This window comes from Symphalangus syndactylus, chromosome 20 (assembly GCF_028878055.3).
Source record: "Symphalangus syndactylus isolate Jambi chromosome 20, NHGRI_mSymSyn1-v2.1_pri, whole genome shotgun sequence".
Lineage (NCBI taxonomy): Eukaryota > Metazoa > Chordata > Mammalia > Primates > Hylobatidae > Symphalangus > Symphalangus syndactylus.
In genome coordinates, this window is record NC_072442.2 from 42,031,596 (window position 1) to 42,054,453 (window position 22,858).

At 48.5% G+C, this 22,858-nt stretch overlaps 2 protein-coding genes and 1 non-coding gene across 3 annotated transcripts; 1 reads left to right on the forward strand and 2 right to left on the reverse strand.

The window, feature by feature from the left end:
* Nucleotides 1-857: 857 nt before the first annotated feature.
* On the reverse strand, nt 858-8,751 carry KRT32 (keratin 32). Its single transcript, XM_055256380.1, has 7 exons — nt 8,223-8,751; nt 7,451-7,533; nt 7,130-7,286; nt 5,630-5,791; nt 5,426-5,551; nt 4,176-4,396; nt 858-1,584 (listed from the first exon to the last, which is right to left on the reverse strand). Exons 1-7 carry the CDS (start codon nt 8,688-8,690, stop codon nt 1,455-1,457), a joined length of 1,347 nt encoding a protein of 448 aa, XP_055112355.1. The 5' UTR covers nt 8,691-8,751; the 3' UTR covers nt 858-1,454.
* Nucleotides 8,752-9,339: 588 nt separating this feature from the next.
* Nucleotides 9,340-9,530, forward strand: LOC129470917 (U2 spliceosomal RNA). Its single transcript, XR_008653434.1, has one exon. It is a non-coding gene; the product is annotated as a U2 spliceosomal RNA (small nuclear RNA).
* An 8,254-nt stretch (nt 9,531-17,784) lies between these two features.
* Nucleotides 17,785-22,273, reverse strand: KRT35 (keratin 35). Its single transcript, XM_055256392.1, has 7 exons — nt 21,749-22,273; nt 20,822-20,904; nt 20,469-20,625; nt 19,973-20,134; nt 19,316-19,441; nt 18,596-18,816; nt 17,785-18,278 (listed from the first exon to the last, which is right to left on the reverse strand). Exons 1-7 carry the CDS (start codon nt 22,217-22,219, stop codon nt 18,131-18,133), a joined length of 1,368 nt encoding a protein of 455 aa, XP_055112367.1. The 5' UTR covers nt 22,220-22,273; the 3' UTR covers nt 17,785-18,130.
* Nucleotides 22,274-22,858: the final 585 nt, after the last annotated feature.

A 22,858-nucleotide genomic window follows, 5' to 3' on the forward strand; every position in this document is an offset into this window, starting at 1 on the left:
CTGGCGCCCTGTAGACCTTCTATTCAACCTCCAAGACCTATTACAAATGCCACCAGCTACAAGAAGCCTTTCAGATCCTCTCAGCTTAAGACTCTCTCCCAATCTTGACTAGTGTTTACTCTTTCTGGGTAGGAATTTGGCAGTTAGAATGGTTAAAATAACACTGCTGTGCAGCTAGACTTGGGTTTAAGTCTTTGTCCTTGCATGTAACCTTCAACAACTAACTTTACCACTCTATGCCTCCATTTCCATGTCTAAAATGGATACTGTGTGTGCTTTACAAGGTGGTCATGAAAACTGGGTAAGTTAATTTATGTAATATGCTCCACAGAGTACTCAGTGCATTATAAGTCCTCAAGAATTAGTAACCATTGCCATTATTACTATTATTACTGTTACGATTATATGACCCTTATGAAGAAAGGAGTGGCATCTTATGCACATGGGTCTTAGCTCCTCCTGTAATTACAAGTGTTTGAATGGTGGTGATCACTTGCATTTTTAATACCCCCTGCACCCAGCTGTAGTTTGCAAATAGTGAGGACTGTGAATGTGAATTGGCTGAGCATCTCTAGAGCCCGAAAGCCTCGATTTCAGTCCTGGGTCTGCCACTAACAAGCTGTGTGACTTTGGGCAAGTTTCCTAACTTCTCTGGGCCTCAGTTTCCTCATTTACAAAATGGATTAAATAATGGTATATTTTTCATGGATTGTTGCAAGGATTAAATGAGGCATTACTAACAATGTGTCTGGGAACTCTTCCCTGGATTAGCCAGCCTCTAATGCAGAACCCGCACCCAGTAGCTGCTCAGTGAAGATATTTTGAAAGAATGAATGATCCCATTGTACCAGCTGTAATGAGATTTAGGGGTGGGTTTATTATGGTATGATTCTCAATTACAGTAATTTGGCCTAGGTTTCTGGCATAATTATCTCCCTCCTCTCTTTATTCTTTTATTACTTGGCTCTAGAGTAATTGATTAGTTTTAACTGGTTTATGGCATGCAGGCCTTTTTAGTGAACACCTCTCAAGCCTCTATGGAAGCAGAAGGAGCATAAAAATAAATACAGAATTTGCCCACGTTCCTCTTAAGCCCAATTGAGTAGGATTGGCCTGTGGATGCAGCAGCGTAAGTGACAAACAGAGACAGACATGTTTGCAAGGCCATTGAATGCAGCTCTATTTGCCAGTTAACTAAGAACACACGCTCTTTGAGGCAGCACAGACAACCAGAAACATCACCAAAGAGAACAGTTCACCCATGGAAAAAAGAGGCAGCTTTGAAGTGATGAGGGCTTAAGCACCCCCTGGAGTATCAGAGCTTGTTGCAGGTGATCCACGGTCCTGCTCAGGGTCTTCCTTGCTGGCCGGGGCTGGCCCTGCTCTTTTGGTGGCCGCTGAATACCAGGCTGCCCAGCCCCAGGCCCTCCAGGATCCACCGGCACAAAGGGACTTCAGTAGCGGCCCTGGGGGCAGGGTGAGCAAGGCCCACCAACGGTGCGTGGCACACAGATGGTGCGGGGCACGCATGGGGAGGGCACACAGGGGGTGCAGGAAGGAGTGGAGCACGGGTTACAGGGCAGTCTGCAGGAGAAAGTCACAGAGGGACAGGATTAGTAGAGAAGGCCCACTCGGCCACAGGTCCTGCCAATTCTCCCCTCGGATGCCTCTCAACCCCATCTACCGTGCTTTCTCTGCCCAGCCTCCCTGGTCCCAACCTCCGCCATCTTTGCCTGAGTCACCTCATGGCCTCCTAACTGATCTCCCCAACCCCGCTTGGGCCCCTCCTAACCACTGTCCACTTAGTAGCCAGAGCAATCTTCTACAGTCACAAATCCAATTATGTCCCTCCCCTCCCTAAAACTTTCAGTGGCTTCCATTTGAGCTCAGGATGAAAAGCAGCTTCCTCTGGAAGCCATCATTCTCAGCAAACTAACCCAGGAACAGAAAACCAAACACCGCATGTTCTCACTCATAAGTGGGAGTTGAACAATGAGAACACATGGACACAGGGAGGGGAACATCACATACTGGGGCCTGTCGAGAGGTGAGGGGAGTGGGGAGGGAGAACATTAAAACAAATATCTAATGCATGCGGGGCTTAAAACCTAGATGACGGGTTGATAGGCAACAAACCACCATGGCACATGTACACCTATGTAACAAACCTGCACGTTCTGCACGTGTATCCCAGAAGTTAAAGTAAAATAAAATAAAATAAACAAAAGCAGCTTCCTTAATAGCACCTGCATGATCCTGCTCCCACCTCTTGCCCCAGCCTCACCTGATGGCTCCATTGCTCTGGGAGCTGCAGGTACTCTGATCTTCTTCCAGCTCCTGCAGGGACTGTACTGCTCAGGCCACAGGGCTTGTGCCCTGTGCCGTACATCTCTGGAACCCTCTTCCCTCTCCACTCACCTACATTTCTTCTCTTGTTTAAGAGCTCAACTGTCACGTCCTCCTTGAAGCCTCCCCCACCTCTCTGAGACAAAGCCCCCATGGTACATGTATCTCCTTTCATCGTGAGTAGTTATCATTCTATTATGGTCTGTCTCCCCGGCCAAGCAGTGAGGCCAGCAGCCACGGACCCATGCCCACCCTGCATACCTCACATAGAGTAGGCACCTAATAAGAATATTTGGATCAGACAAAATAATAAATGAATGAAGAATTAATACATGGTGAAAGGAAAGAGGATGATCTCAGAGACTGACAGGCATGGGCTCAAAACCAGGAACAACACACTGGATGCTGGATGGAAACCCAGTACCTCAGAGAACCAACGGGAGGCCTGAGGATCATGTGTAACCCGAAATGTGTTCCATTTGCCTGGCACTATATATTTTCTTTAATTTGTTGAAAATACTTAAGAATCAGGAGAATTTAACATTTTTAAAAATCCACATTCTCAGCTTCCCTGGAACTATTGGAAGATCAGCAATACTGGACCTGCTTCTCATACAGTAGAAGTGGCCCTGAGGGCATGCCACTGCCTGGATTGGACAAAGCAAGAGCTTTCTGCTTTTCCACCACCTCCATATGACCCACGTCATTCATGCATGTTAATGGCCTGGTCCTTGCAAATGTTTGACACAACATTTGCCCTGAAGTTGTAGATTCTGAATGGTGGAGAAGCAAGGCCAAATGAGGAATAAGAAATAGCTACAACAGTCGTCAGCCCACCAGGTGTCCATGGCCCAGAGGTACCCTGCATTCAGACAGCCACCAAGTCCTGCTGATTCTACCTGCACAGTGTCTAGAGCTGATGCCTCTGCTGCCCTAACTCAGGCCCTCCCCATTGCTTACCTAGGCTGTGGCCAGGGCCTCCTGGACAGTTTCCCTGCCTGGTTCCCCTCCCTCTACTCAGTTCTTCCTGCTGCTATCAGGGCCATCTTCCTGAAGAACAGCTTTGAGCTTCAGAGACATTTACTGAGCATCTACTATGTGCCACGTACAGTGAATAAAAAGGTATTATAATGTCTCTGCATTCTAGATGTTTACCATCTAGTGGAGAAGACACACAGTAAATTCTCTGATTTCCTCCTCAAAACAATAGTAAGGCCTTCCACTTGCCTATAAATTAAAGCCCTCCCTTCCCAGCATAACCCGTGTCATTCTCCATAAATGGGCCCCGGCTGATCTTTCCTGTCTTGCTCCCCACCAGGGCTCAATTACACAAGGCTACCTATTGTCCTGCTGACATGCCAAAATCTCTGTTCTGAGAGGAATAGAGCTATGAGGTGAGGCTGGGGTAAGAGGTGGGAGCAGGATTGAGTAGGTACTATTAACAAAGCTGCTTTTCATCCTAAGCTCCGGACAGGCCATGACCTCCAGTCACCTGTCTGCCTATCTCCCTAAACATATGGAAATGACAGGAGGGCAAATGCCCTGTCTTCCTCTATCTTGGTGTCCTCCATAGCACCTGCCCCATGGTGGGCACTTAGAAGGAGCTTGCCAGCTTGGAATGAGATAGAGTGGTCTCCGAGGGGCTTGGTTCAGGATGGCAGCATGAACACCACTGCCTTACTTCCTTCAGAGCATACCAGCTTCTTAATGTCTCCATAGTCAGGACAGGGTTCTAAGCTGATGATCCCTCAAGGGTAGATCCAGTTGCTTCCTATAACCTCCCAGAATCCCTGCCCACGTCTCTCTAAGCCTCAGCTGGGCCTGCATACTTGCAGTCCTCGCTCTCCAGCAGGCTCCGGTACGTGTTGATCTCGCCCTCCAGCCGGGCCCGGACGTCCAGCAGCACCTGGTACTCCTGGTTCTGCCGCTCCAGGTCAGCCCGGATCTCAGCCAGCTGGGCCTCAACATTGGTGATCATGCACTGCATCTGGGCCAGCTGGGAGCTGTAGCGGGCCTCACTCTCCGTCAGCGTGTTTTCCAGGGAGTCCCTCTAAGGCAAAGGAAGAGATAACCATGAGAAGGGGAGCTGTTTACCATGGCCTGCTTCAGAAAGAACCAAGAAGAGCCAAATCTCCCTTTGATGCTGGAAATGAGCCCTCCCTACATCAGTCACTTTAGAAACGGAAGCCCAGAAAGGTCAAATGACTTGTTCAAGGGTAAACAGCTGGTACATTATGGAACCACAGTTTCTATTTGTAAATCTGATCCTAAATCCCTCCTTCCTTCTGCAACCTTTGTCTGGCTTCAGGCTTTGGATCTGAGATTTCCCAAGTACCTCCCTGCTGGCATCATTTAGAACAGTGGTTTTCAAACCTGGCCACAAATTAGCGCCACATGGGAGCCATCAAAAAAATACCCATGACCGGCCAGGTGCAGTGGCTCATACCTGTAATCCCAGCACTTTGGGAGGCCAAGGTGGGTGGATCACCTGAGGTCAGTAGTTCGAGACCAGCCTGGCCAATATGGTGAAACCCCATCTCTACTAAAAATACAAACATTAGCAGGGCATGGCGGTGCATGCCTGTAATCCCAGCTACTTGGGAGGCTGAGGCAGGAGAATCACTTGAACCCAGCAGGGGCAGAGGTTGCAGTGAGCTGAGATCATGCCACTGCACTCCAGCCTGGGCAACAGAGTGAGACTCCATCTCAAAAAAAAAAAAAAATACCCATAATCAGGCCCCATCTCCAGAGACTCTGGTTCAGTTGGTCCAGAGAAGAACCTGGGCATCAGGATGGGTGATATTGAGATCCATAGGTTTGGAAGGGCAGGCTAAGCACAGAACGAGCCTTCTTGTGGAGTTGAGTTTGACAGTGTCCACCTAACCCATGTCTGATTTGAAACATCCCTCTTATCTCTGAGCTGGATCTCCGGAGAAACCTCCCTCCAGGAAAAGTCAACACGATGAGCATCCATGGTGGCTGAAATCTGGGCTTCCTCTTCCTCTTTCCTGGGAACCTGCACCTATGCTCAGTACCGCCTAGGATCCAGAGGGAGGGGTGCCCACCCAGCAGCTCTCACCAGGCTGTGCTGGGCCTGTAGCTCAATCTCCAGCGTGTTGACTGTGCGTCTCAGGTCAATTATGTCTGACTGGTAGTTCTGAAGCTGCTCAGAGCTTGTAGCCACCTGCTGGTTAAGCTCCTCCATCTGCAGTGGGGGGAAGGAGAAGGCTGGAGTCCCTTCCTAGGGACATGGAGGAGGCCACCCCCACCATAAGAGGCCCACCTGCTTATTGAACCATTCTTCCACATCCCTGCGGTTGGCCTCCACCAAGGTCTCGTACTGACACCGCATCTCCTCCAGTACCCTGGTCAGGTCCACCGGGGGTGCAGCGTCCACCTCGATGTTAAGGCGGTCCCCAAGCTGGCATCGAAGGGAACCGACTTCCTGAAAAGGCACAAGAGCTCCAGGCAAGTGTAAGAATCACAGGATCCTGGCTCACTTCCCCAGGGAGACATGAAAAGATGCAACAAAAGTTGCTAAAGATTGAAACATTAGATGGCCCCCAAGGACTGCAGTCCACTCAGCAGCATCCCAGTGCTCTTCAAACTCCAGCTGAATACCCCTGTGATGGGAACCTCACTGCAATACAACACTTCCTATCACTTTGGCAGAAGCCAAGAGTAGCGCCCAGGTTTGATGCATTTGGGCTAAAATGGGAAACCAGTCCCCCTAGTATTCCCAGTCACCCTCCCCGCCTGTTTTCATCCTGGGAGGAGGGTAGCAGGAGCCTGGCTTGACTAGTTAAAGGCCTGAGTTAGGGCAGCTGCCTCCCAGGCTTGGCTGCCAAAGAGGGAAAGTGGTCACTGAGGCTGCCAGGGTGTGCGATAACTTCTCATTAGTGGCTTCTTGGTGCTGTTCCCAGTTCTCTGATTTGAGTGAGATGAGTCAGGAGCCCGAGGGTGCTTGGTGAGTACCTGGTGACTGATTGTTACTTTACACTTAAGCCTGAGGAAACCCAGCCAAGATTCAGAGGCACTTGTTCATTCAAATCCCAAGTCAAGAGGTTGAGAGTCAACCAGGGAGGAGGGAAAAAACACCATGGCTCAGGTGGGCTTTGCAGCACACAGGTGCCCAAAGCAGACGGCTTCCCTTCTGAGAAACTTCAGGAGATAAGGAAAAATCAGAGAGTAAAGGGTTTGCCTATGGCTTCAGCTTGAGCATTTTATATGCAAACAGAAGAGAGGACAAAATAAGGATGGGGACAAAAAGAGGAGACCACTGCAGCTCTACTCCCTCTCAGAAGAGATGGGACTGCTTCTGAGAGTTGAGCCGGGCAGAGATGGACAGGCCATTCAACGTGAGATCTGGAACATAACTCACCCCGGCACCACTGCACCACTCTACCTCTGCTGTGTGGCTCTCGAGAGAAAACAAATGCAGTCGCCACTAGTGAGCGCTTGGCAGCCACACTAGCCCAGGAAATGCAGAAGGGAAGGGGGCTACACTTCTGAGCGTTGACCAAGTGGCAGGTGTTTCATACCCGTGCCTTGGAGATTTCCATGATCCATATCCTATCCATTAAATCCTCACAATAACCCTGCGTGATCGTGTTGTCCCTGTTATACAGATGAGGAGGCTCAGAAAGATTCCATAAATTGGGCAAAGTCACTGAAACAACATGTGGCGGGCTTGGGAATTTTAGCCCATGCCTATCCAACCCCATACCCCACGTTCTTCCCCCTCTGCTTCCCGGGGCCACTTTAGCGGGACTTCCAGCCTCACCTCCTCATGGTTCTTTTTGAGGCACATCAGCTCCTCCTTCAGGGACTCCACCTGGGCCTCCAGGTCAGCCTTGCACAGAGTGAGATCATCCAGGATCCTGCGCAGGCCATTGATGTCAGCCTCCACCAGCTGCCGCATGGCCAGCTCCGCCTCGTACCTGCACAAGGACAGGGTCAGCAACCGAGGGTGAAACAGAATGCAGAACTCAGGGAAGGCCTTAAACTGCCGGCACTTTCCAACCCTCCGTGAAACTAAAGGAAAGTTGCCCCAGAGCCTATGAGGACAGGACCTTCCCAGCTCCAGCCCCCCGGCTGAACTCACTTGGCCCTGAAGTCATCGGCAGCCAGTTTGGCATTATCGATGTTCACGACCATCCTGGCATTCTCTGCCTTGGTACACAGAATCTGCAGGCCAAGGCACATGGAGAGGGTTAGTTCAGGATGAGAAGAAGCAAGAAGAACGCAAATGAAGAAAAGACAGCAGCAAAGGTAGGATCTAGCAGCCCTGCAGCCATCCCTGCAGAAGGTCCTCTTCCCTGGAACTCTGGGAGATATTTAGTGAATCGCTAGTCCTTGGAGAACTTGAGATGTATTTTTTAAGAACCTGGAGCTTTGTAAATTCAAATTCCCCATTTTGGATGTGCCAAGCAATGTGGAGGGAAAGAATCTCATGTCTGAAGTCACTCATGTGACAGTTAGAAGGGTCTTTGACATTTACTGAAAACTCACTGTGGACCAGGAAACTCGGTGTGTTCCAAGCACTTGACCTGCATCATCTCATCAAATCCTTTTGACAACCCCATTAGATAACGACCATTATTATTCCTGTTTTACAGATGAGAAAACTGAGGCCTGGGGAAGGGATGGGACCTCCCAAAGTCATGCAATGAGGCAATGGTAGAACTGAGACTAGATCCCAGATCTCTCCACCTGAAAGCCTCAGGCTGAGTGCTCAAATTATAAAATAACCCTATGCCCTAGGGAAGTTTCTTTGTCCTGAACATAGCTTAATAAGCTAACGAGATTCCAATCTGGAATGCCAGCTAGTCCAGATCCCTTCCCAGAGAGCCTGTTCACCTCACCGCTGCCCTCACCTTCTGCTGGAGCTCCTCAATGGTCCTGAAATGAGACTGGTAGTCAGGAGTCATGGTGAGCACCTGGGAGTGAGAGGCCTCTTGGATCCTGCTCTCCAGCTCCGCATTCTCCTGCTCCAGCTGCCGCACCCTTGTCAGGTAGCTGGCCAGGCGGTCATTCAGGAACTGCATGGTTTCCTTCTCACTGCCATTGAAGGCCCCTTCTCTGTACCAGCTGCCAGGGCCCATGGAGCCGGAGATGCCACTGGCTGTCCGGCGGGAACTGGATAGATAGGTTTTGGAGAGGCAGCTGGCTGGCTGGAAGGTGGTGGGCATGCAGACAGAAGGCAGGCATGCCATGGGCTGGCAGACATAGCCCAGGCACAGCTCAGGCCGGCAGTTCACGCTGCTGGAACAGACCGAGGCAGGCCGGGGGGAGCTCTTGAGAGAGGCTTGCAAGTTGTTGGTGACACAGCAGGAGGATGTCATGTTGGAGAGGCCTTTTCTCCTCAGCCACAGCTGCCTGGATGTCTACAGACCCCATGCCGCCCGGGCCATTTTATGCCCTTGCAGTGAGGGGGCTCACGATAGAAATTCATCATTGGGTGGTGTTGATGTTTACGCCCAGTCCCAGAGGAAGCTGCTAATTAATTTGTAATTTGGTTTCCAATAAGGAGTTCCTTTCCTCATAAAAGAGGCCAAACTTATCATTTGGCTAAAGCAGGAGTCTGAGTTCCTGTCATTGATCACCATGAGAGAGCTTCAGGACACATCTTCAAAGGGTCAGCCGCATGCCTGGGCCCTCATTACTAGGGCGGGCCCTCCAGGAGACTGCCACAACCCAGCCTGTGCCTCCACTGGCTTTGCCCACTGCTCCCCCACCTGCTGTAGTCCTGAGAAGCCTGCAGGTCTGTGCAGCGGTGGCTGCCTCTTTTAATGAAAGCATTCCCCATGGGAAGAGGCTTGGCTATTTAACAAGGAAATGTGTGGGTGGTAGAAACTGCTCCGATATTGGCAGTGGCATAAATCCAGCAGAAAGGAACAGGAACCTCAGAGGCTTCCTAACAGACATCATCTTCCTGCCAAGGAGAAGAAAATAATATCAGTGGGGAGAGAACAAACTCAAGACATAGGCAGCATCACTTCTCAGCCTTTTGGCTAAGATCAAGTGTGGTATCTGTTCTTATCATTTTAATATCTGATACGTCCTCCATCCGAGGACAACATATTAAATGGATTTTGGGAGCAGGGAGATGGAATAAGAGCTTGCTCTATTCATTCTACATGTTGACCTGGTATTGCAGTACCTCCAGGAATGCTGCATCCCTTCAAAAGGCAAAAAAAAAAAACGACCCAAACAGAAGCCTAAGAATCAGGTACATCTTTCCAGTTGGACTCTTCCTCTTGGAAAAGTCCATATCATGAACATCTCCAGGTGGCAGCTGCTCTATCTTGACCCCCTCTGGACCATCCATTCAATTATCACTGCACCATATACACAATTGTCAAGTGCTCAATAATTGTTGAACAGACAGATAGAATAGTTGGAACAGGTTCTACTTTTACTTTCTGTTGTGGCAGATGGGGAAGGCTCACTTCAGGATCTCAGACTATGGAAGCAGTGTGAATCCGCTCCCTTGGGAAAGGTCGTTCTATAGCCCTGGAATGAGCTAAGCCAGGAGATGGGGAGTATATGTGCCCAACTATAGAAGCCCTGGGCATTCACTTAAGAAGGCAACGTGCTAGAGCACTGGTTTTCAGTCCTGGCTGCAAAAGCTGTGAACTTCACATTTAGTATGTGTCTGCTATATAGCCACTTTTTTATTCAGTAATCTTCTTGATATAATTTTGGGGTATAAGTACTTGCCTTATGTTTCACATATTCCCAGAAATGTCAGTACAAAAACGGGAAAGGGAAAATGCCACCCAGCTCACTCATTGCATAAGAAAAGGAGAGCATAGATATGCCGCCTCTGACTTGCCATGTGGCATTGGGAAAGTAATTTTGTCTCTCCAGACCTCAGTTTCCTCATGCCAATTCAGAGGGTCAGATTGAATACTCACAATCTGATTCACTGCAACAACTATAAATTCCACTACCTTGTCTGGATTACCTATTTAAAGAAGATCATAGCATCACATGGAAGGAGGTGTGATGGCAATACCAACTACAAGGGATGAGACTCATCAGGCCACCCTTCATTATCATAGCCGGCACTTGTGGAATGTATACGAATACCAGGCATGGTGCTGAGTGCTTGGCATTAATTTGCCCATTTAATCCTCTCACCCAAAAACTATAATTATTATACTAAGGTGTTATCAGTTGCTCTCAAAGTATACTTCCTAGACCAGCAGCATCAACCTGACTCAGGAACATGTTAGAAATGCGAGTTTTCACCCTAGAAGAAAGCCTAGGCAATACGATTCAGGACATAGGCATGGGCAAAGACTTCATGACTAAAACACCAAAAGCAATTGCAACAAAAGCCAAAGTTGACAAATGGGATCTAATTCAACTAAAGAGCTTCTGCACAGCAAAAGAAACTATTATCAGACTCAGCAGGCAACCTACAGAATTGGAGAAAATTTTTGCAATCTACCCATCTGACAAAGGTCTAATATCCAGAATCTACAAGGAGCTTAAACAAATTTACAAGAAAATAACAAACAACCCCATCAAAAAGTGGGCAAAGGATATGAACAGGCACTTCTCAAAAGAAGACATTTATGCGGCCAGGAAACATATGAAAAAAAGCTCATCATCACTGGTCATTAGAGAAATGCAAATCAAAACCACAATGAAATACCATCTCACGCCAGTTAGAATGGTGATCATTAACAAGTCTGGTAACAACAGATGCTGGCAAGCCTGTGAAGAAATAGGAAAGCTTTTACACTGTTAGTGGGAGTGTAAATTAGTTCAACCATTGTGGAAGACAGCATGGTGATTCCTCAATGATCTAAAACCAGAAATACCATTTGACCCAGCAATCCCATTACTGGGTATATACCCAAAGGATTATAAATCTTTCTACTATAAAGACACATGCACACATATGTTTATTGCAGCACTATTTACAATAGCAAAGACTTGGAACCAACCCAAATGCCCATCAATGATAGACTGGATAAAGAAAATGTGGCACATATACACCATGAAATACTATGCAGTCATAAAAAAGAATGAGTTCGTGTCCTTTGCAGGCACATGGATGAAGCTGGAAACCATCATTCTTAGCAAACTAACACAGGAACAGAAAACCAAACACCACATGTTCTCACTCATAAGTGGGAGTTGAACAATGAGAACACATGGACACAGGGAGGGGAACATCACACACCAGGGCCTGTGGGGGATGGGGGGCAAGGGGAGGGAGAGCATTAGGACAAATACCTAATGCCTGCGGGGCTTAAAACCTAGATGATGGGTTGATAGGTGCAGCAAACCACCATGGCACATGTATACCTATGCAACAAACCTGCACATTCTGCAAATGCATCCCAGAACTTAAAGTAAAATTAAAAAAAAAAAAAAGAAATGCAGTTTTTCAGGCTCATCCCAGACTGGCTGCATCAGAAACTCTGAGGCTGGGGCTGGGATGCAGCAACCTGTGTTTAGCATGTCCTCCAGGTGGTTTGGAGACCCACTGGGATAGAGGAAGATACAGGCATACCTCAGAGATAGTGCAGGTTCAGTTCTAGACCACCACAATAAAGCAAATGTCACCTAAAGTGAGTCATACAAACTTTTTGGTTTTTCTGTGCATGTAAACGTTATATTTACACTATACTATAGTCTATTAAGTGTACAATAGCATTATGTCTAAAAACAATGTATATAACTTAATTTTAAAAATGCCTTATTGCTAAAAATGCTAAGGATCATCTGAGCCTTCAGCAAGTTGTAATCTTTTTGCTGGTGGAATGTCTTGCCTCAATGTTGATGGCTGAGGACTGATCAGGGTGATGACTGCCGAAAGTTAGCGTGGCTGTGGCAATTTCTGAAAATGAGACATCAGTGAAGTTTGCTGCATCAATTGACTCTTCCTTTCACGAAAGATTTCCCTGTAGCATGTGATGCTATTTGACAGCATTTTAACAGTAGAACTTCTTTCAAAACTGGGGTCAGTCCTCTCAAACCCTGTCACTGCCTTATTAAACTAAATTGATGTAGTATTCCAAATCCTTTGTTGCCATTTCAGCGACGTTCACACCATCTTCACCAGGAGTAGTTTCCATCTCAAGAAACCACTTTCTCTGTTCATGAATAAGAAGCAACTCCTCATCCGTTCGTTTTGCTGTAACATGGCAACGATTCAGTCACATCTTCAGGCTCCAATTCTAATTTTAATTCTCTTGCTATTTCCAACACATCTATAGTTACTTCCTCTGCTGAAGTCTTGAGCCCCTCAACATCATACATGAGGGTTGGAATCAACTTCTTCCAAACTCCTGTTCATGTCGATATTTTGACCTCCTCTCTTGAATCACAAATATTGACATATAGAATAGTGAATCCTCTTCAGAAGGTTTTCAATTTACTTTGCCCAGATCCATCAGAGGAATCACTCTCTATGGCAGCTATAGCCTTATGAAATATATTTCTTAGGTAATAAGACTTGAAAGTCAAAATTAGTTTTTGATCCACGGGCTGTGGAATGGATGTCGTGTTGGCAAGCACAAAAACATTAATCTCCTTGGACAGCCCCATCAGGGCTCTTGGGTGATCAGATGCATTGTCAATGAGCAGAAATATTTTGAAAGAAACCTTTTATTCTAAGCAGTAGGTCTCAACAGTGGGCTTAAAATATTCAGTAAACCATGTTATAAACAGATGCACTGTCGTCCAGGCTTTGTCGTTCCATTTGTAGTGCACAGGCAGAATAGATTTAGCATCATTCTTAAGTGCCCTAGGATATTCAGAATGGTAAATGAGCATTGACTTCCCACTTGAAGTCATCAGCTGCATTAGCTCCTAGCAAGAGAGTCAGCCCATCCATTGAAGGCTTTGAAGGCATACTCCTCTTGTCTAGCTATGAAAGATGCCTCCTCCCTAAACTTCATCATTTCTAGCTTTTTATTTAAAGGGAGAGACCTGCAACTTTTCCTTTCACTTGAACTCTTAGAAGCCATGGTAGGGTAATTAATTGGCCTAATTTCAATATTGCTGTGTCTCAGAAAATAGGTAGACCCAAAATAGGGAGAGAGATGGGGGAATGGCCAGTTGGTGGAGCCGTCGGAACGCACGCAACGTTTATCAATTAAGTTCCCCATCTTATCTGGTTATGGTTTGGGGCTTCCCAGAACAATTACAACAGTAACATCAAAGATTACTGATCACAGATCATCATAACACATACAATAATGAAAAAGTTTGGCCAGCCGCAGTGGCTCACACCTGTAATCCCAGCACTTTGGGAGGCTGAGGCAGGAGGATCACTTGAGGTCAGGAGTTCGAGACCAGCCTGGCCAACATGACGAAACCCCATCTCTACTAAAATTACAAAAATTAGCCAGGCACAGCGTGCCTGTAATCCTAGCTACTTGGGAGGCTGAGACACGAGAATCGCTTGAACTCAGTAGACAGAGGTTGCAGTGAGCCGAGATCACGCCACTGCACTCCAGCCTGGGCAGACAGAGCAAGACTCTGTCTCAAAAAAAAAGAAAAAAGAAAAAGAAAAAATTCGTATTGTGAGAATTACCAAAATGTGACACAGAGACACATAAGCACATGCTGTTGGAAAAATTAGCACCAACAGACTTGCTCTAGGCAGAATTGGCACAAAACTTTAATTTGTAAAAAAAAAAAAAAAGAAAAGAAAAGAAAAAACCACGATATCTGGGAAGTACAATAAATTGAAACTCAACAAATCAAAGTGTGCCTGCATATAGTTTAACAGCTGTCACAATTCATCTTGCAGGAAAAAAAAATGTCTTTGCTTGGGAAACTACATTAAGAAGATCTTGGGTTAAAAGGTAGGACCCTAATGCCTTGATTTGGCTGGTAAGACATCAGAGGGAGAAAGGAGAGAAGGATTTGAAGTTCACAGGACAATCCTGGAAGGAAGGAATGAAGAAGAGAGAGACAGGAACCAGGAGCAGGGGCTCCAGGATGATGCTGAGAGGGGTGCGGTCCCAAATGCCAGCATGAGCAGAGTTTTCTGTTGCGAAGGAAAGACCAGGTTTCATATAAGAGCAGATTGAGGCCGGGCGCGGTGGCTCCCACCTATAATCCCAGCACTTTGGGATACCAAGGCGGGTGGATCACGAGGTCAGGAGATCGAGACCATCCTGGCTAACACAGTGAAACCCTATCTCTACTAAAAACACAAAAAAATTAGCTGGGCATGGTGGCGAGCATCTGTAGTCCCAGCTAATTGGGAGGCTGAGGCAGGAGAAAGGCGTGAACCTGGGAGGAAGAGCTTGCAGTGAGCCGAGATCGCGCCACCACACTCCAGCCTGAGCCACAGAGCGAGACTCCATCTCAAAAAAAAAATAAATAAAAAATAAAAAAAAGAGCAGATTGATAAAGGTAGTAGCAACAGCATCCAAAGTCACAGAAGACCACAGTTCCAGGCAATATGCCAGATCTGGGGTATGTCGTGGAGATGGAGAAGTAGGATCTGGGAAATGTAGCCACAGAGAAAGTGGGGCACTGTCAGTTCTCAGGCCCAGGTCTGGCTGATACGAAGACTTTCCACTGTACCCCAACCTCTCTGGGGCCAGAGCAAACTATCAGGAAAATAAGTTTAGGAAGAGAAGAGAAAGGGATGCAAAGAATCCAGGAGGAAGGGCCTGTTTCAACAAAAGCAGATAGGATGTGTGTCACAGCCTGGGCCAGCACTGTCTCTCTCCATTCATTCCCCCACAGAAAACCAGAGGCTCCTTCTTTGGAAAAAAAAAAAAAAAACTCCAGAGAAAAGACTTACAGAAACTGAACTGAGGTGGTTGTACCATGCAAAAAGCCAGTGTGCCAACCTGCCCATCCACATAGCAACTTCTATCAGCTTTTTAGTGTCTCGTCATGAAATATAAACAAAAGGATGACCAGATACTTGAAGGAAGCTTCCAATATTAAAGACAAAGTAAAACAAGCAAACAAACAAAACAGTAAAAAAGGAAATTGAAGAAAACAGAAATAATGCATAATCCCAAACTATATATATATATTTTTTTTTTAATAACCTCAGAGTGGGAGAGATGTATATACAAATAGCAATTATAGCCATGAAACAAGAACTAAATGTTATAAAACAGGAGCAAACAGAGAAGAAAAAAATGACTTTTTGGGGAAAGAAATATAACAAATTTAAAATGTAGTTCAAAAATTTGAAATCGAAAGAGAGAGAAATGGCAGAACTGAGAAAGTCAAAAGCATAATAGGGACCAGACCTGGTGGTGCTAGGGTCGATGTCAGAGCTGCCCTGAGCCCCCTACACTCCCAACTGTGTTGCCAAAAGTTCCTCTACCTGACAAATGACCTCTCAACCCTGGCTTCATGTTCAAATCACCCAGAGAGCTTTCAAAAATCCCAATACCGAGTCATATCCCAGACCAACTAAAGCAGAATTTTTGGGGGTCAGAGCAGGCATCGGTATTTTTTAAAGCCCTCCAGGTCATTCCAACGTACAGGCAAGGCTGAGAACTTGCAGTTGAATGGAAACAGCGTTATAATTAAAAATCACAAGCAAATGAAGTAAATAATAATTAGAAGTAGGATTACACATGATTTAGTTAGCTACATCTTGGAGGAAGCTAGGATGGGTTTGGAAAGGATTTGTGCCACAGAGAACGCCATAAAGAAGAGCGTGACCTACACACAGCAGAGTTAACGGAGCCCGTGTGCTCCAGACAGCATCCACGTGCTGCTGGCCATGAGGCTCCCCGCTGATTTTGCTCAGAGTTAGAATTAGATAATGAAGCATGTAACTGTATATTCACTTTAGCTGGCCTGGTTTACCGAAGGAACGTCAGAAATGAAACCCTGGCCAGGGAAATGTGGATGCCCGGCCTCATAGAAATCCAGTCGTCCAGCTGGAAGGGAGCGTTGGTAGTGACAACCCATCTTCAAATGCCCTGCATATGCTGGGCAAAGCATTCTCGGTCTCACTTCACAGCATAAGTGTCATGTTCTCTGTTTAACTGAGGCTCAGAAAGGGACAATGACCTGCTAAAGCTCCCACATGTAGTTAGTGGTGGGTGGGGATTTGAATCCAGGTCCATCTGACTCCACATTCGGAGCCCACGTTTATTGCACTAATGTCAAGTTCCCCTTCAGCCAGTCTCCTGACACCACTGAGATAGGAAAGAAAAAAAGTGACAAGTGAGCATCCTTCCAGTCCCATCTCAAGGCCCCCGTCCTAGACAGACCAGTCCTCCCCTGGCAGCTAACACACCCCCGGCACAGGGGCGTGCTTTGTAAGGGTTTGTTGAATGAAGTGAATGATCCTGAGGCGACCACCCCTTTCCGGTGCCTAAGCCTCACCAAAATTAGCCAAGGGGTTCCAAAAAGACCAACACGGAGGTGATGCCAGATACCAGGAGCAAGGTGGGGCTGGGAGCAACCAAAGGCCCAGGCCTTCTTTGCAGGGGGCTAGAAAGGAGAGGATTCTGTGTTCAAATCAGAGTGAACAATAGCAGATGTCCTTAAGGAACAAGGGTCTCCGGCTTGCCTTAGTCAGCATCTTCCAGCCACCTGCTCTCCCCCTTGGACATGGCTACAGCTCTCTTAACATCACTGAAGCTCCTTAGCAGGTGCTCTCAGCATCTTATGAGGAGCACATGCCAACTGGGAATGCACATCCTCGTTTTTTGCTCAGAAACTTTGGTCTTAGCCCTTCTCCCTTTCCCACTGGGATTAAGGGAACTTGCTATTTGCCTTGCCTGTTTGGGGAGGACATTCTGGACATAGATGAGAGCCTTTGGGTCAAGCTGCTGGGAACTCTCACACCCATCTGCGGAGGGCTCGTTGTACACCTTTCCAGATGCCAAGAGCACAGGAGGACACGCACGAGCCTCCTAAGGACAAGAGCCTTAGCGTTCGGGATAGAAGGCGAGCGCACTCTCCGTCTCCTGCTTCTGACGGGTTGCCGGTTGTTAAGGGGGTTGCTGAACTTGGAGGGCTGCATGAAAGGGCTGCAATGGAAGGGGGCTTATGTAAATTTACCCCTGAAAGTACCCTGGGAGGGAGACACCCTATCGCCGGTCTTACAAGGACCACAGACAAGAGGCTGATAAAGTGGCCTAAAACCCTCCCTGTTATGCTGATCTCAGTTTCCATCTCAGTTTTGTCCCTCCCACTCTGGGATCCCCAAGTGACCACGTATACTAAGAGGGATTCCAGAGAGGTCTAGAAACACCTGGCACCACACTGGAATCTTGGAGAAAGGTCTTCATTGGGGAAGCCAAGCAAAAGCTCTCACTGTAGGCCTCGACCCACCCCAAACGGGGGCGTAGTGACCCTGTCATCCAAAGGGTCATATTTGGTCACACGTCTCCCATTCGTCTGCCCAACAGTCACCCCCTGGACACAGCAGAGACACAAGCCAACAATACCAGAATGGCGCAAGTTAGGCATAAGGGCCTGAGCAAATGCACTTTATTGTTCTGCCAACAAAAGCCCTCTACTGCATTTCAGAATCCACCGGAACAGCACCCAGAAGGAAAACCTGACCCAGGAGGCAGCCTGAGAACAGAGACCCTGGCACCCACTGAAATGATGAGGAGTTGAGACTTTAAGGGGCAGCCGGCCTTTGTGACAGGTTCTGAGAAACTTTAAGGCATATATTTGCAGTGAGCCTTTTCAGTCAGACCCTGGGCCTGGGCTCTGCACAAAGAGAGGGGATTGGGCTACAAGGATTAAGGTTGGGTAGAGGCCAAGTTCAAGCCCTGGAGAAAATAGCCATGGCCTTCTGGGTCACCCGCTCTCAGAACCGGCCCCCTGGGCAGGGCACACAAATGGGGCGGGGGCTGCAGTTTGTGCGGGCTGCACTAGGACCGCAGGAGGCCGCAGGAAGACAGGGAAGGCATGACTTGGAGGGTGAGTAGTCAGGTGCACATGGGTTACAGGGGAGCCTAGAAGAAAGAAAACAGTCAGATTACTATGATTTTCCAGTTGCTGTTTGCAGTAACTCAAAGTAGATCCTAGACTATGCAAACTAGGAAGCACCTTAAAAATCACCTTGATCCTGCCCCCTTGTTTTACCAAAAGGAAAACAGGCCCTGAGAGGAAGGGGGCTTGCTGGAGTCACGTGATGAGTTTGCAGGAAGACCAGAACTAAGTGACCAGGACTCCGGACCCCGAATGCCAGGCTCTTTCTAGGCACCATGCTGTCTTCCCAGAACTTGGTAGATTGCAGTGAGAAGACAAGAGCACATGCAGTGATACTCACTTGCTGTCCTCACTCTCCAGCAGGCCCCGGTACGTGTTGATCTCACACTCCAGCCGGGCCCGGACGTCCATCAGCACCTGGTACTCCTGGTTCTGCCGCTCCAGGTCAGCCCGGATCTCGGCCAGCTGGGCCTCCACGTTGGTGATCATGCACTGCATTTGGGCCAGCTGCGAGCTGTAACGGGCCTCCGTCTCTGCCAGGGTGGATTCCAAAGCATCTCTCTGTGAGGGCAAGAGTTGTGTAGGGAGGAAAAAGGCTAGAGGTCAGAGAAGGAGCAAGGAAGATTCAGCTGGGTCTCAGTGAGGCCTCAGAATCCAAGAACAGAAGCTCGGAGAATCAGGGTTTGAGCTAGGATGAACCACAATCAGACGTCTCACTTGAGATGAGCTAATTAGCCCCTGTGGCTTCTTTGATCTAGAAAGTATCTCCCTGTTAGTGTCATCTCTGAGTAACTGATAATTACTCAGAAGATGTATTTGCTTACACAAATATAGGACCTACTGTCGGACATGTCAGTTGCTACAGGTCTCTTGTCTTTTACCACTGGCGGATTTGTGACTAGGGCTTGTCCCTCATTCCCTCTTTTCTGCATAGAGAACCCCTGGTGCTCAAGAACATGAACCCCTGGAGTCTGCCTGTGTAGTCAAAGCATGGACGCTGGGGAGCTCGTGTGCTCCTTGGCTTGGTCCAGAGGCAGCTCCACCCTGCCTTGGGGCTCACCGTGCTGTGCTGGGCCTGCAGCTCAATCTCCAGGGCGCTGACTGTGCGTCTCAGCTCGATGATCTCTGCCTGGCAAGACTGCAACTGCTCTGAGCTGGACACCACCTGCTGGTTCAGCTCCTCAGTCTGAAACATACACACAGAGGAGCTGGTCAGCCACACCAGGAACTTGGCTTCAGAGAGCTACAGAGGCCAGTTAGTCATGAGCCAAGAAAGACCTTCCCTATTCCCCAGTCCCACTCATTTATTTTATACTGAAGGGCATTGTTGCTCAGAGGACAGCAACCTGCCCAAGTGGGTCTGTTTTGACCTTGTCACCAAGGTCAATTGAAGTGGGTCTGTCTTGACCTTGTCAGCAAGGTCAATTGAAGTGGGTCTGTTTTGACCTTGTCAGCAAGGTCAATTGAAGTGGGTCTGTTTTGACCTTGTCAGCAAGGTCAATTGAAGTGGGTCTGTTTTGACCTTGTCAGCAAGGTCAATTGAAGTGGGTCTGTCTTGACCTTGTCAGCAAGGTCAATTGAAGTGGGTCTGTTTTGACCTTGTCAGCAAGGTCAAAACAGAGATGGGACTCAAAGTTAGATTTCTTGATTCAGAGCCCCAGGGTCACTTCCATGTGAGCCACCATATACCCCTGTTGCACTGTTTCCAGGTACCTACCTGGGTGTCAAACCAGTCTTCAGCATCCCGGCGGTTATTCTCCACCAGGGTTTCATACTGGCACCTCATCTCATCCAGAACTCGGTTCAGGTCAACAGGTGGGGCAGCGTCCACCTCAACATTGAGCCGGTCACCAAGCTGGCAGCGCAGTGCGTTCACTTCCTATGGCACAGACCAGAGTGAGTACTAATTCCCAGAGGGCTGCCTCCAAGGTTCGCCTCCTCCTAATGTTCACCTCCTCCCCATGCTCACCTCCTCCTCATGCTCACCTCCTCCCCATGCTCACCTCCTCCCCATGCTCACCTCCTCCGCATGCTCACCTGCTCTCTATGCTCACCTGCTCCCCATGCTCACCTCCTCCTCCCTATGCACACCTGCTCCCTCATGTTCACCTCCCCCTATGCTCACCTCACCCCCATGCCCACCTCCTCCCCATGTTCACCTCCTCCCCCATGCTCACCTGCTGTGCCATGTTCACCTCTTCCCCCATGCTCACCTCCTCATGGTTCTTCTTCAGGCAGAGCAGCTCCTCCTTCAGGGACTCCACCTGGGCCTCCAGGTCAGACTTGCACAGGGTCAGGTCATCCAGGATCCTGCGCAGACCGTTGATGTCTGACTCCACCAGCTGCCTCAGGGACACCTCCGTCTCATACCTGCAGGCATAGAACAGGGCACCTGAGTCTGCATTTCCTTTTTGCATCTAAGTCAGGCCTGCCCTCAGACTGTCCAGGTGCTGTAAGTCCTGCTTTTATGCCCCAGCGACAGAGTACAGCCAAAACCCTGAGCCCAGGCATCACCTGTGTCCAGTTCTAGCAGCCCCCCAACCACATGACAAACAGGACAACTCACTTGGTCCTGAAGTCATCTGCAGCCAATTTGGCATTGTCAATCTCCACCACCAGCCTGGCATTCTCAGCCTTGCTGCATAGAGTCTGGAGATATAAAGAAGTTATTTCATTGCAAGAAAGGACATTCCGCTTGTTGGAGCTCTGTAAAGCTGAAAGGGCTGACTCTGGAGGGAGAAAGTCACCCATCCTGGACCTCTGCTACTCCATGTGCATTGGAGGGTTATGGGCAGGCTCTAGGGATCAACTATGGAAAGTCCAGGGTTTCTTCCAGTGCAGTGTATCTGTGACCTGTGACTCAGGTTAGATAGCTGCATGAAAATGCAACAGGAAAGGCCTGGCATGATGAAACGAGGCTTCTTCCAATCTCCCTATCTCCCAGGCCTACTGGGGGCCCAGGGCAGTTCATTGCCAACAACATACCCCAGGATTCTCTGGTCGTAAATGGTCCCTCACAGGAGCCAGCTATAACTTTGAGCCAGGCAAGAAGCGGATATGGGCCCTTGGCAAGAAAGAAACTTCTCTGGCAGGCATTTTCTTCCCTGAGTTACTTATGGGAAGCCTGAACTGCGCTGCACTAAATACATCAAACCCAATCCCCTGACTTTAAATAAAAGAGGGAATGAAGACTCAGAAGACTCAGAGGAGTGGGCAATAGTACCAAAGGTCACAGAGTTCATTCATAGACCTGAAGTTCAAGCGCTGGCTCCAGTAACTGCCATCTGGGTCACTTACCCAGGCTGAACCTCAGTGTTCTCATCTGTATAATGGGCTAATGATACCTCCCTCATAGGGTTATTGGGAGGAGCAAATGAGGCCGTAGAGATGAACATGCTTGGTGACTTCCAACATGCCCTATGGGAACAGAACTACCAATGAATGCTGGTGACACCAAGTTCCTGGGAATCCAAAGCTGCTCTGAACCTCTTACCTTCTTCTGGAGTTCCTCGATGGTCCGGAAGTAGGACTGGTAGTCAGGGCACATGTAGGGGACCTGCTGCTCACACCACTCACGGATGCGGCTCTCCAGGCTGGCGTTCTCCTGCTCCAGCTGACGCACCTTCTCCAGGTAGCTGGCCAGGCGGTCGTTCAGGGATTGCATGGTCTCCTTCTCATTGCCAGTGAGGATGCCCTCCCCAAACCAGCCCCCACCCACACTGTAGCTGGTAGCGAAGCCTCCGGCAGGGAGGCAGAGAGTAGGGAGGCAGCTGGTGGCCCTGTAGCTGCTTCTGCCCAGACCCACTGAGCAGGCAGAGAAACTTCTGGCCACACGGGAGAGACTCGGGAGCTTGCAAGAGCTGCTGGAGTACATTGCAGACACGCGAGTGGAGCCCCCACTGGCCCCTCCTGGGCTCTTGAGAGATCCAGAAGAGAAGCCGGCCTTGAGGCATTTGGAAGCCATGGACCCTGCAACTCAGATGCAATTGATAGGTCTCTGAGACCAGACACCCCAAAGCAGAGAAGCAGCTCCTTACCCCAGATTTATATCTCTGCCCCAGTGGGCGTTGGTTGGCCTTTACAAAGTGTTTTCTCCTCATTAAAGTTAACACCACTTTCTATTAAAACCCCTCATTAACCTGTTATTTAGTTTTCTGTGAAAATTTACCAGTCTCATAAAATAGGAGCCCCGTTGCTATGTTAAGACTCACCTCCACCACCCTACATCACTGGGAAGACCAAGTCCCTGTCAGTTCTTCAAAGGGACCTGTCATTTGAGCCCAGACCTCAGCCTCCGCATTAAGCAAGCATGAGAGTTCAGCCACTGTCTTGACTTCCTCCAACTTCGACTTCTTTTATGGGCTCGAGGGAGTAGAGGAGGTCTCTGGGGTGCTCCCAGAAGATGGAAGGGTAAACTTGGTTGTTGCAGGAAGGCAAGGGTCTTGCGGCCAGGGAGACACAGAAGGCTCTTGAATTGGCCCAGAAAATATGGCTAGGGTGACCAATTTTCTTGGTTTCCCCAGGAATTTTCTGGCTTTAGTTCCGAAAGTTCCATATGCCAGGGAACCCTCAGTCCTGGGCAAAATGGGGCAGCTCATCACCC